The following is a 14,468-nucleotide window of genomic DNA, read 5'->3' on the forward strand; positions in this document are numbered from 1 at the left end:
ACAATGAGGCAGCGTGGATACACACACACACACACACACACACACACAAACACACACACACACACACACACACACACAGATTTAACCTGACAATGATAGCTGCAGTAGTGGCTGATAGTACACACGTGTATTTCCCTGTAAAAAGCAAATGTTGGACATCTCCTTGATAATCTGAAAGAATCTTGAACAGGCATTAGATATCACATGTCTCAAAACTCTCATCAAGTACATGAGGAAACATCTGAGTTTATCAAATGCTCACCCAATGCCACTTTGGAAATCTAATAATATAAAGCAACCAGAGATACTGTAGTTATTTGTCGGCCCATTGTGGTGTTCAAGGCCAGACTTGTTCAGTCTTCTTGCTATTAATTGAAATGCCTCAAAATTTTGTAATTTTCTTAGCTGAAAACTGCTAGTCTTTTCCCCCTCTTGTTAGTAACTAGATTTGTATCAGCAACAAATGCCAGCCTTCAGTAGCGATGTGATTAACAGATTACCCTCACATCCTGCTATATTTTATGACGGATTTTATTATTAATGTGTAGGCTAAAACATAATTGATTTTTGTTTAAGAGCTTTTAAAAAAATGACCCCAAAATAAACACACATTTCTAATAATTTAGATGTATTTAAGTGTAAGGTGAGCAGGGACGTGTAGCAGAATCCCCGAAAATATGTCTATGAGGAAGCGGCGCTTAAAACTGCCCACAGTTATTTTTCTTCATTCCCGCTGTAAAGCTAGGTTGAATCAGCCTGCATTTTAATGGTGTTATGTTTTTTATTGACACCGCAGTTACTTCATATTAAATATAACAAATTTGTCTTAGTAATTTACAGCAATTTAGCCACACACAGTGAGGCTGTTGCTGCAAATATTTTTTGTTACCAATTTTTTATTTGCTTTGAAGCAGCACATGATAGCATACAATGAGGCTTTTGGCCATCAGGGCTTAGAAAAGGAGAAGAAAAGCAACCCAGGAGTCTGCAGTGGCATATAATAAGAGTATCAGCCATAAACATACAAATAAAAATGATGATTAACTTTACTCAGCTAACAGAGGCTTTAGGCAGCCCTGTCCCTGAGTCTGCTGCATCAGTGCCTCTGAACATTATATCATCCCAATAGAGGGAAGAAGGGAAGAAAGAGTCCAACACAACCAAAGAAAATACATATAAGTAGGCTTTTACTTTATATATATTTTCAAAGGTATCCAGTGGACATCTTTATTCCTCTAATTTTATCAATCAGCTGTGGTGTTTCAGAAACACTGATTAACACAGTGTTGCTAGTTACCCTCTCCTGCACTGCACTACGCACCTCACTCTTCACAGGGCACTGTGGCTTATTGTTAGCCAATAACATGTCACCCGGGGATTTCCAAATAAGACAGCTGACCATCCCAGGTTAAAATGGTTTTGCTCAGCAGTTCAGAAACTTTACTGTGCCACCCATAGCTCACTGGACAACTGACCCTGACCGTTTGAAAAGGCAAATGTAGCAGCTCTGATCTTCAACCAGCTGTTCATTACCCTGCTGGACACACAAACCTGCGTCTCATCACAGCACAGAGATTGTATGCCTCCCCACAGCCAGCTTGGGAGGCATTCAGCTCCATAAAATAATAATGATACTAATTGTAGTAGTAGTAGTAATTTTGCCAACTGCTGATGAGTCACAGGAGTCAGGAAACTTCCCAGCCAGCTAAGACACTAAAATCGTGTTACAGCTAACAAACTCCTGTAAGATGAATAACAATAATAATATACTCATATAATTATCTATAACAACAATTGGATGTCCCTTTTAATATGAAAAGTTCACCCGTTATAGATCAGCCTACATTAACAGTGTTAATGGCAAGTGCAAACTTTTCCTCTTCTGCTACTCAGGAATGTAAAACTAAAGGGACGGCTGGCTCATCGAAATTCCACTCAGCAGTTCAGAAACCAAAAAGTCTAAATTTTGTTCTAAAAGATTTTATCTTACACTGAGATCATTTTGCCCAAGATAATCTGATCCTTCCTTCCACATAGTCTTACATGAACAGACAAAACGTTGTTGGCTTTTCCAACTTGGGATTGAAAACAAAAAGTGTGTGCTCAAGTGTGGCATTTTACAGTATTTATTAATTATTTACAATGTTTATTATTGTTTATTGTCTTGGTAGGTCAAATATTATCATTAGTATGATTTAAGCAATCGGGAATTTCAGCTCTAGTATAAAGGTATAAAATTAACCTGTATTATAAAGGTGAGCAGTATTGGTGCTGAGCAGAATTTAAGTTTGCTTTGTCATCATTTATATGTTATATTTTGTATTGTATTGTAATATTATTTGTAATATTATTTGTAGCTTTTCATGTTCCAATCTGCTTGACAAATAATAACACTTCAAAGAGTATACTTAATACACAGTCTCTCCCTCTCTAATAACGTAACACATGACCAGTGTTGCTTCCAGCCTATAATTTGGGGGTGTAGTCTGTTGTTTGTGATAAATTGAAAAACTTGATGCTGACGGTAAAGCTTAAATACACTCTGTTCTACAGATGCCACAGAGGGAATTGGAATCATAAAAACGCTGTTCAGCCACTATTGGTTGTTGTGAACAGAAGGTCAGACAACAGGCAGAGGGATAAAGATTGGAGTGAGTTGGCAGTCAGGAGAATCTCATCTGACAGGATGGACCAACGCACACCAGCCCCACCACAACTTTCCACTGACACACTGCAGAATCAGGTCCATCGTCTGCCATAAATTAGACCTAACGTGTGTATATAGGTGCTAATGGCCAATTTTATTAACCACACGTACCGATGAAAATAACATAATAATATGAACTTTTACTGATTCTGATAAACATTTTTCCCTCCAGAGAGGTCAGAGGTCAGGTTAGTGATAGCGCAGTAGTTTCCTTGTAGCTGCTAAAGTGTCTATTTGAAGGATACTGTGAAATGACGGATGCTTTTTCAACTGGAAATTAAGCAAATATAGAAGGATGTGCAGATAATATGGGTTTAGGGAAACAAATTAATTAAAATTGATTACTTTAAAGACACTTATAAATAAAATAAATTAAAATATTTTCAGGTTTTAAGGAATGTGCTGATATAAACACTTTATATATCATCACCTTGGCTGAAAATATCACATTATTCAATGATATCTTGGTAATAGTTGATAGTTAAAAAGTAATTAAAAATTACAGGTCATACATGACTTATAAAGCACATTTATATCATAAAAAGTTTTTTTTTTTAACTGATTGTTTAACACAGGTGCTCAGTCATGTGTTAAACTTAATGTCATATATAAATTGAACTAAGGAGCAAATAAACAAATCCACTGTGCTTTTGTGAGTGCAAATATCCAACCACTGAGTAATTCAGCATCATCATGAACGCCTCCCATTGTTTCAGTTTTTTAACTTATAATTTAATACGGCATTGTAAATCACAACTGCAGCATAAAACTGTTTTCTGAAAAGCATAATTTAAAACACTGATTCACAGAAGATAAGGTCACAAAAAAAATGATATTTTATGGAAGTACGAAACCATTAAGCCATTTCTTTCTTTCATCATATTATTTCTCTTTTCTTCTCTTTTCTTTTTTTATTACTTTCACTGCTCAGTTCATTGTCTTGGGCTATATATGACATGTGAGCACTGACCATGATGGGTTCTTTCACACACCAAAGGTCAGAGGCATCACTTACAGAAAGAGAAGGACCCCCCAAACACTCACTGAGTCATTTACCTCATTCCCTATCAATTATTGACATGCAGTTGTCAGTTGAAAAGCCGGCCAGACTTTCCGTTGAGCTGTTTGATGAATATTTCAGCTGACAAACAGGCCACCTGACACTCTGCACCAAAGCTATGTGTGGTTAGAGAGGTCGCTCATCTTGGCCACAGTCATGCACATATGCATGCACATGTATATACAGTTACAATGTTGTTGTTGTGACTATGCTGTTCTAAATTCTGTAGTTACTGTTTATTTACATTAATTTCCCTGGACTGTGTGTCTGACAACAACTAACCTGTAATACTGTAATACATAATTTAGAGTAGGTAAAATAACTGAGTCTCAAATGCAAAAAAACCCCAAACAACTATATGTGCAGTTGATGCAGTTCATGTACTGTAGTGCTATTTTAACGTATTTGTACTTTGAGTATTGTCTGCTACTTTACACTTCTCTATTGAGTATTTGTTACTGCATTACATTTACCTGTTGATCTTATAAAATAAAAATCGCTGCTTTAGATAAAACTGCCCAACAGCATTGATTAAAATTAGTTCCACCTCAACCAGCTACAATATTAAAAAAATCAGTATTTATAATTAAATATTATATATACATTGTAACAGGGGCCATTTTGCTAAAAAAAAGACTTTTTATTCTATTACTAATACGAAAGTGGGGCTTCAGCACTGCAGCACTGCCTTTGAAAATATTAGATTTGAAAGTTGGCCGATGGCTGATCTGTGAGATCAAGAAAATACCTTTGAAGACGCCACCCACTGCTTTAGTTTGTGACTGGATCACAGAGTAGCGTAAGGAGTGCTGAGATAACAAATGAGGGCAGGCTGCCACATGAGTTTGCCTGGAACAAAGTCCAAATTAATAGAAATCATCAGCTGAAAGCTGCAGTTGGAACATTTTTGGAACATGCTCCAGGGCTGAAACAACCATGTGTGTGACAAAAAAAAAAAAAGTTTCACAAATGTGGAATATTGTATGGCTTTTAGTTTTCATTTTGGTATCATGTGAAAAACAACACCATGTAGTCACATCTTGTATTCAATAAAGTCACTTGACCACAGCATGAAAGAAGAGCCAATAGAGCTGCGGTGAACTGGTGATGGGTTATTTATGTCCTGCTCAGTTCGAAAGCAGCCTCTATGGAGGAGACACACCCCATAAATTTTTCTATGGCCCCTATGAGCAGGTCAGGAAGGCACCAATATTTCCTCTTTATTAGAAACAACAGAACCAACATGCAGCCATAAAGGGGACCTCAGAGGTGAATCTGAAAGAGTGGAAATGGCAGGGAAAGCATGCTGCTCAGAGAGCTGAGAGGTAGTCACACAATCCATTTCTTTCCACCGGCTTGTCCATATATTGGTGCATTTCCTCATAACTCTCACGCCAGTGACTCACAAACTCCCCATGCTTCATCACAGGTCAACTTAGAGATGAACTTTAAAGGAAGATGTAACAAATGATCGCAGCCTCTCGGGCAATTCATATCTGCTGAAGTGCAATAACCCTCAAAATATCCTGACCTCAATCTGGAGTCTGCATGTTGAAGGCCCATCTGAGGGAGATGGTATCGATCTGAGAAGGGGCTCTGGCAGCATCAATAAACAACAGGCTTCAGGATTCAAGGCTGAGGAGACACATCTCTATTTCAGCAGCGAGTGTTCGCATCTAGATACCTGAGTTGGGACGTGGCCCTGGACATATGTTGGGACCTTTTTTTTTCTTTTTTTTTCTGAACACACAGCAGGTTTAGCTCCTTTGTGAGACAAAATAAGGCCTTAAACCACAAGCTCAGACCTCTTTACTTTAAATAATTACATTAATGTTAAGAAGCATAGTAAATAGAAAGCTACCAAGTAACAGTCGATATCTGCGAGAGCAATCAATGCTTAACCAGCGGACAAACAGTATTTCAAGTGCTTCTATATCAGCATTACAGTGATGGAAGACAGTACTGACTTTGGCTCATTAATCAATAAACACAAGCCAACCAATACATTTGACTTAGAGTAATGAAATAATAATAATCATCAGAGGAGGAGGAAGAGACAAAGCAAATACAGGTTGCATTTGGACACTTAGTTACACATAAAAAAACAGCCATAAATGAAAATAAAACTATGGTAAATATTGGTCAATCTTCTCTGACAATTACATTGCTGTCTTGTTTACTTGCTTTTCCCTCTTTGCTTAGAAAGTTAAGTAAGTGTGCCTCATATATTTAGAGTCAAACTGAGCTCACTTTGTGCTAAGCAGCTTGTCAATAGCTAGAAAAGAGGTACGGAGCAAGAGAGGAGGTCTGATAAAATGGCTTTTAATTACCAGACAGTGAATGCTGGACCCTCCTTTTCCACTTTCTCCTCCCAGCTAAGTCAGGTGTTTGATTTCTGATAATGTGGATTGCTGACTGGGCTTCATCCTAGTTGCCCCTAAAGCAGAAGGACCTAACGTCAAGTCCTGGGAGAGTATGTTTGACAAAGTGCCATATAGATCCTCTTTTTTTCATCAGAGGGCAGTGCTGGTGGAAGCATTAATCAGAGCGCTTGATAGCCTGGCTTTGTTCTCCCCTTTACTCTCCTGTAACAATTAGACAAAGTAATAATTTCAGACATTACATGCAAATCAATGGGTCTTTAACCCAGCTGTTGGTACAGGTGTAAATGATGAGTTCAGTTCAGAGCAGGTCGATGCAGTGAACTTGTAAACTGTGTGTGAACAGTGGGTGTGTGCATAAGACAGATAGATAGATAGATAGATAGATAGATAGATAGATAGATAGATAGATAGATAGATAGATAGATAGTCAGATTAGCAAGATTTGAGCAATGGAGCGACAGAGCTAGCTTTAAAAAGTTCTTATCATCACACAGAAACCCGGTCAACAATCTTGGGTATCAGCTCTGTGAGCAGAGTGGTTTAAATTAACAGAAAAAGAGACTTCACTTTGCCCAGTGATCAATGTCTTGTTCTTGAAACTACAAGCTCTTTGGTGAGCGGGCAGACAGACTGATGCGGCTCCTCAATCATAAGGTCCTTATCAACAACGGTTTTAAGTGCCCCTTTGTTTTACATTCAATTATATACAAATGACTTGTGCCGAGTGGAAACGTTTAAATACTAATGTTGTGTTAATGTAGAGTGAAAGAGGAACAACCTCTTAGAATACTTGAAAAGCTGTGGTCATGAGGGCACACACTCCTCTGTGCACCTCCTACCTTTTAAAAAGAGTTTTGCTTAGGTGAACACAGAAGATGAGCCTTGTCAGTTTTTCATCTCTATAGCTATGTAACAAAAATGAAATATTGATTGAATATTCTGAATAGTAATCTAAGGTCAATTTATAAATAATATTTACCCTCCCGTTATACCCTCAGAAAGCTATTGTATGGTCAATATTGTGCTCTCTCATCAAACTTGATGTCACATCAGTGTCAGCAAAAGCAGTCCAATGTGGCAACAATCTCTTTTGATGGAGCGTTCAATAATTCCAATTCAGTATAAAAGGCTGAGTTGCAGACACATCTAGTGCGTTGCCTTTGTGCACTTTTCTTTGCAAAGCTTTTCAATCTAACACTTTTTTGTCCGAAGCACATTCATCCCGAGGATGACATTTTGGTTTTGTCAGTGGTGAATAATGACGACAATGACACAAATCACATTATTCACAATCCAACAGTCAGAATATGTTCACATTCCAATAAATTAAATAAAACATCAAAAGGTGTTTTTGAATTTATTATTTAATTTTACAGCATATTAGTAGTTGGCTGTCAAACAATGTGACACAGCATATAACAAAAAACATTTTCAAATTCTAACTGGCTTGATTTGAAACCTGGTCCATTTCTCCTTTTAAAGGGGCATCAAAAGGTCAGATTGTAATTGAGATAATTGGTTTTACATAGCAATTTAAAAAAAATGCTTTAACATATGCAAATATGCAGCACTGAGATTTTTTAAGAGTAGATTTGAATGCAGACCTGGTTAAGTGGAAAATCAACCTACATTTACTATACATGTCATCATAATTTTTTGCCAAATAGTGAGTAATACAACATTTGCAGTGCTACTGTATGCCAGGCCTCTTACTAGATAGTAAAAGCACCAATGTTTAGAGTTGCTTCAGGGATGGAGGTCTTTTATTTTGAAATGCCCTGAGCGGATGTTGATTCGGAAACGCTGCAGTTGTGGCTTCCTCAAAACTAGCTGCATGGCTAAATATCTCAGATAATACATTGTCAAACTTTGCCTTGGAGAGCGGACGAATACAAATTTACAGTTAAAGCTAAACCTCTCATGCAGTTATGTCGTGACTCCGGTGTCGGTGGTGACAGAGCTCAACGGTTAACGTTTTTAAATCTTCGCATCACTTAACACAAGTGTTTGGACTGAGCAGGATACTAGCATGTGTCGTTAGCAAACCACTGCAGGAAAGTAGTTCGTTTAGCTAGCTTAGACAGCCAGCCAAGTGTTATTATGAGGCTTAATTTTGCCTCTTTATGTTCATGCTCGATTTAAATAACCTCTTCGCAATGGACACCGAGGCAATAGTGATCCGTATAAAGACGCCGTCAGGGGACATGGACTCGTCCGTCGACTGTCCATCTCTTCTGAACTTCAATGACTTGCTGGTGAGTCTTCAAAATGCTACAGAGCCAGCTAACCATACCTCTTTGTTCCACTTCAAGTTAAAAGTTTTCACTTAAAAACAGCTGTACAGTGAAATGACATACATACAGTTTGAATTTGAGAGTTTCGGTTTCTATTTGAACGTCTCTGAGCCCAAACAACGTACACTAAAACAGTGAAGTTAGTTTTACAACACTGTGACCTCAACTTAAATATTAATATTTGGGAATGTAATTAGGTCTGTGTCTCTTCTTTAATCGTGACAAGCTCTCTGCATCTCACTACAGTTTAAAACTCTTATGTCTTATGCCATTGACTGTTATAAATCACTGTACCAAACATTTCAGGTCGCAATCAGAGATGTCATGCCTGAAGCCACTGTCACTGCCTTTGAATGTAAGTGTCTGTTTAAAGTTTGTATTGTTTTACTGCTGAAACAGGCTATTCAAACACAGCATTAAACTTGGAGAATTACAAAGCTTATTATACATCATAGTACTTTTCAGCTCCTGAATAGAGCTGGAATTAATAGTTGATTAATCAATTAGTTAACCGAAAGAAAAATAATCAACTATTTTTGTAATCCATTAATCGTCTCATTCTCATTCATAATTTTTCAAGTAGAAGTAGTGTAAGAATACCTTTGGTGTCTACCTCTGGTGTCTGCCACTCAAAATAACTCACATCTCTCATAACGAATAACTCCCACCATAAAATAGTTTTTAATCATTAAGCATTAATGCTAAATAGCTTATAGTGATGCTTATAGTCAGTCTTAGTAATTGTTATGTTAACAAGTTGGTGGATAAAATATAGTGAAGATACAATAGTTTATACTTGGTTTTAGGATAATTCATGATATCCTGACAAAAGTAATAGTCTATTTTGTTTTTTGTCATTTCAAGGCAGAAATAAAAACAGTAAAACACTTCTTATTAATAGCAAAAGTATTAGTGCCTTTCTTTGTAAATTGTCTTATGTTGCATGTGATGTTATACTCGTCTTCACAGTTATTGACAAATGAAAGTAATTTCCTATTTAGTTGTAATGCAGCTTTTCTTTCATTTTGCTCCTCAATTTGATGTGTACATATTCAAAATGAGTGACTTAGGTTGACTTTGTTTTGAAGGTTTTCATAATATGCATGAAAAATGAATCAAAAATGTTGTTAACATCACACTTTTACTTACAAATAATTTAGTATTACCTATCACTCATTGATAAAATATGAAATAACTTTCATTTTGAGTTACATTTTGTGGTAACTGCATATTGGCTATACAACAAGTACTGTAAGCTAATCTTATCTCATACAGTTTATAACAGAAACATGTTCCTCTTTGAGTTTTGCCTATGGTGTTAATGGCTAATTAGCAAAATAAAAAAAAGTTTTATTGTCTTGGTAAAATCCAAATTTTTAACATGCTTCTGTGTTTTTAGATGAGGATGAGGTGGGAGACAGAATCACTGTAAGAAGCGATGAAGAACTCAAGGCCATGTTGTCATATGTGAGTATATAAATGAATAGTTTTTTTTTGTTTGTTTGTTGAATTCATCATGTCAGACATTCATCCTACAAATTGCATTTTTGGTTGTATTTTTATGTTGCAACAGATTTCATGGGGGCTATTTCTTCATTAGATAGTAGCTCTGATGAAAACCTTTCACATTAAGGTCAGACCTCACTGTTGCCATTTCTGTCTACAGTGTGTATCCGGCATTCACTCCACTCTAAGTTTTCTCTCATTTCTGGCTGGACCACAACAGCGGGGACAGCCCTGTAATCGAAAATGTCCCTGACTGACTGATTGAGTTAGTGAGTGATAGAGTTGAGTGATCATAGTTCCACCATTGGTCATCAGAATGCCATGTGACTGAGTTGGAGTATGCCCATTGGCCGTTGCTCTTTCAAAATGAATTGGTGCAGTTTGGAAATGGCTTGGAAGATAACATGTAGTCTCCATGGACTGCATTTCAGTCACCATTCCAAATTCAGCAGTATTAAAATACTGAATATGTGAGCAAAGAGAGTAGGAGAGAAGCAAACAGGTAAAGGGCTGAAACCGGCTGACACTTGGCAGAATGCAAATAGGACACAATGATGTCAGTTGTTTACAATGGTTCTTAAACAGTTTACAACTACATCCTCATTTTCACACATTGACCATATGCAGTCCAGCCATATACAAGGTTTTGACCTTGTCTTGTTTTTTTTTAAGGGTTTTTTGTGCAGCTTCTCCAATCCAAATCAAGGGTTTAAGAATATAGAGTGTTGTATATTTTACAGATTGTAAAGTTCTCTGAAACAGATTGTTTTAAGGCATATCAGTAAGTAACCAAGACATTCTTTTAAATGTCCTGTATTTGTGTTTTGCTTTGTGCAGCACATTTAAAGAGCCTCTCATCTTTAGTGGAAAAAAATTCTAGAGACAGACATCTTAAAACCTTGGCACATAAAAGTCAAACTTTAAACAAAAGTTACACTTGCTAAAACTTGTAAGAGGTGCCAGCGGTCTGGTAGAACAAAATCTTAATCAGATGGCTAGATAGGATTGACAAATTTGGACTTCTTGCTTCCACTTCTACACTGACATTGTGTTTGTCTGTAACTTAGCAACTTATTAAGTATTTTGAAACAATTAAATCACGTCTATTTGTATTTAACCTTAGGTAAAACCAGCGTATTGGTAGTTTTCAGCAACTTACACACAACCATGCGCACACACACTTCCACTACCCATTCAGCTCCCCAACCTAGTGCAGTACATTTTCATATTCCACTATACTTACTGTTCATGCCACGGACAGTAAGAGTAATGGCGTGTAATGGGTTTCTCTACGAGGTACACTGAAAGCTAAATGAACTGTCAATTTTTATTATTTATTATTCAGTACTTAAAGTTTTGCCTCATTAAAGAGCGGCCCCCCTGGGCTGCAGAATTGTTCAAAATCTACTTTCATCTGTGGATGTCTTTTACCCCCCATCAGCTCACAATGATGCTGCTAGAGCCATAGGCACAATTTACACTCGTTGTTTTTTGTCCATTTTTATCATGCATTCACTTGTGGTTGCTTTTTAATCATTAAGTAGCATAGGGTAGCAGGGTGATTAAGCAAAAAGAGACAGCTGTCTTGCCAAAGAGCATTGTGAAACAGGGATGGAAAAAGCATTGACCTCAGCCAGCTTCATTATTCACAAGTCGTGCTGAAATGTTTTTTAGGTTTTGTAGCAATTTGCCGTGATGTGCTGTCTGTCTTGTCGAGAAAATCAAAGCACTGTTCTACCAATAAGGTTTCAGGAATTTCCTATCCTGGATGTTTTGGTAATACCACTATTGTGTATTGCGTGCTCAAATTTCATCATAATATTAATTTAACAATCTAATTTGGGAGTAAAATGCTGCTACAGTAAATTATAAAGATGTAGGGAATATATAAATGCATAATTTAAGGTAGCATAACAAACGAAAACACAATGGTACTTTAATCGTAATATTAATTTAATACATACCAAATATCAGCGGTAGTCACCACTATACCTGTGTATTTATTTGGCAGAACAGACTTCAATAGATATACATTTTTATTTAGTTTTTTAATGCATAATAGCAGTTTGTTGTTCCAACACTTGCTCATTCTTTATTCAGATGATGTGACATGTTTTAACAGCATACTAATTTATGACCCTGACCTCACAGCACAAATATTTAGTATCCACAACACTGCACTGCTTCATCCACAGAATTTCAAAAGCCATTTCTGCAATGAATTTTTGGCAAACAAATCCAGAAGCCCTGTAATGGTTTTCTACTTCTCATGGGACAGCCAAGTTTTCTACTTCTCACGGGACGGCCAAGTGTACGAAAAGCTGCTGATCACCTGGAAAATACTGGGCTCACTAAAATATAATTTACACTAGCAGAGTACTTTAAATGTCTTATGCTATGCACTTCAGCAGTCATTTGCATTTGTATTCAGAGGATTTTTTTTTTCTTGTTGTGGTTGTTTGCTGCGTTTGCCATTTGGCCTCCGTAGAGACCCCAGTGGATTTTGCTTTAGTGTTATTAATTCCAGGTGAGCAGACAACCATTATGTGAAATTAATAGGAATTAAGGGAAACCAGCATGTCAGGTGAAAGGTGGGATAATTCATTAGAGTCTCTCATGGTTGCTTTGTGTGTGCATGTATTTGTATATTTGTGATAATTAGTTAAAATATTAGGTATAACCAGACCTTTAAATATGCTGCCACTACAAAATGTTTTTTTTTTTCATATTCAAGATCCCTGCTTTAACTTTGCATAACGAAAAATGTATGCGCCTTATTGCTGAGCAAAATTAATGCTCAAATTCAGCACTTAATTAACATCAGTCTGCAGAGGGCATTTATTGTGAAAAGTATCCCCCCCTCACTGAGAACATTGATTGCTACATGCTCCTGTGAGACCCACTGGTCTTCGAGGCATCTCTAATCATTGTTCGACACCTTGAAAGACAGACGCCCCTGTTCAAAGTTAAAGACTGGCCTGTGTCAGGTGCTAAAAAAAACGTGACCTCATCCGTTCCTCGCTCAGCTCCCCCTGGAGGTAGTGGCTCTAATTCTACTATTCTTACTCCCATTTCCCCTTAGTCTGCTAATGATGATGAGGCCCGCTCTCTGCTCTCGCTCTCCCACTTGTCCCTTAAGGCTGAGTGATGGTATTTGGGATCGGACACTGTTTAGTTATTGGCCAACAATGGAGAATGTCTTTTAATAACACACCTACTACAGATTAGGTGGTAATTGCAGCCTTAATCAATAAGCTAGCTGAGCGGAAAATTAAAGGTACATGAAGCCCGCCCCCCAACACACACAACACGTTTTTTGGTATCAGGCCCATTGTTCAGATGTGGCCCAGTAAGAACGCTGGAGGGCAAGAGCAGAGGGCTTGGAGCGAGGAGGGATCTGACAGTGATAAATAGGCCTTTTAATAACAGCTGTGCCACTTGGGGAGTCATTCTGATCCGTTCCCATCCAAGCCAGTCCTTTCGTCCTCCCTCCCTCCCTCCCCCACCATGAGAGAGCAAATTTACATATCACCGTGATGACTTGGTAGTTCATACTGGATTGTAAATGAAACCCAATATACATGTGGGCGACATAAAGACATGCATCTCTAAAAGTGTCTAACTATGTCTTGGGTGAGGTCTTGGTGTTAATTTTTGTTGGTTTGAAGTCTCAAAAAGGAGGGGAGAAAAACACACTCACACAAACACATAATCCCTCTCTCTTTCTTTCTCTCTCTCTCTCTCACACACACACACACACACACACACACACACACACACACACACACACATACGCTCACAGTTTAACAGATGGTTTGGTTAACTGAAACATCAATTATTGCATTGCCTTGGCAAGCGTCTGGGAGGCTCCAGAGTGTGTGTGCACGTGTTAGTCCTGTAGGATATGAGTGTTTGGTGAGCTGTTGACCTGGAGGAGAAAAGGGTTAATGCTACACTCCTTCAGAACAAGCCCACAGGGCATTGGTCCTCATCGGCAACAGACTTCAGCACAGCATGCCCACATTTTTGGGAGCACTGTGGATTAATTCTGACGTCATTTAAATAAACATTTTTGTGTGTGAGTGCAGAGCACAGTCAAATAGCAAAATTAGCAAGGCTTTGTTTCATCTGTTTTACGTTGTTAAGTTGGATTGTGTTTTATTACATTCTGTTAACATTCTTATTCGAATTTGAAGTCATTCTTTATTTATTAAACATAGTTCCAGTGTGTATAATAATCACTTCAAACCACCATTGTTCTCAACTGTTTGAGAACAACACACTATATGACTCTCTTTTCCCCTTTAGTACTGCAACACAATGAACGAACAACGCATGAATGGACTGCTGCCCGACCCTCTCCAGATTTTTCCAAGAGGTACAGAGTGACATGTTACAGTTTATCATGGATTGGAAATGCTGAAATGCTCAATACATCTTTGCAGTGAATGTCGTGACAATTAATCACAAGCACAATTTAAATATATAAAAATATTCACACTTTCCTAATCGGAAAC

The 14,468-nt window shown here is 37.6% G+C and overlaps 1 protein-coding gene and 1 long non-coding RNA gene across 3 annotated transcripts in view; both read left to right on the plus strand.

Moving 5' to 3' along the window:
- LOC111238646 overlaps positions 1 to 3,084 on the plus strand; it is a 13,609-nt gene extending 10,525 nt beyond the window's left edge. The window contains exon 4 of the long non-coding RNA XR_002665822.1: positions 2,554 to 3,084. This is a non-coding gene — a long non-coding RNA (uncharacterized LOC111238646). The remainder of the gene's footprint in view (positions 1 to 2,553) is intronic.
- Positions 3,085 to 7,972: 4,888 nt separating this feature from the next.
- Positions 7,973 to 14,468, plus strand: part of map2k5 (mitogen-activated protein kinase kinase 5) — a 55,558-nt gene continuing 49,062 nt past the window's right edge. For both annotated transcript variants that reach the window (XM_022768255.1, XM_022768256.1), the window contains exons 1-4: positions 7,973 to 8,406; positions 8,752 to 8,800; positions 9,845 to 9,912; positions 14,260 to 14,329. In XM_022768255.1, coding sequence (XP_022623976.1) covers positions 8,275 to 8,406; positions 8,752 to 8,800; positions 9,845 to 9,912; positions 14,260 to 14,329 — 319 coding nt within the window. In that variant the 5' untranslated portion in view covers positions 7,973 to 8,274. The remainder of the gene's footprint in view (positions 8,407 to 8,751; positions 8,801 to 9,844; positions 9,913 to 14,259; positions 14,330 to 14,468) is intronic.

Source organism: Seriola dumerili, unplaced genomic scaffold (genome assembly GCF_002260705.1).
Source record: "Seriola dumerili isolate Sdu_G_001 unplaced genomic scaffold, Sdu_1.0 BDQW01001449.1, whole genome shotgun sequence".
Taxonomy (NCBI): domain Eukaryota; kingdom Metazoa; phylum Chordata; class Actinopteri; order Carangiformes; family Carangidae; genus Seriola; species Seriola dumerili.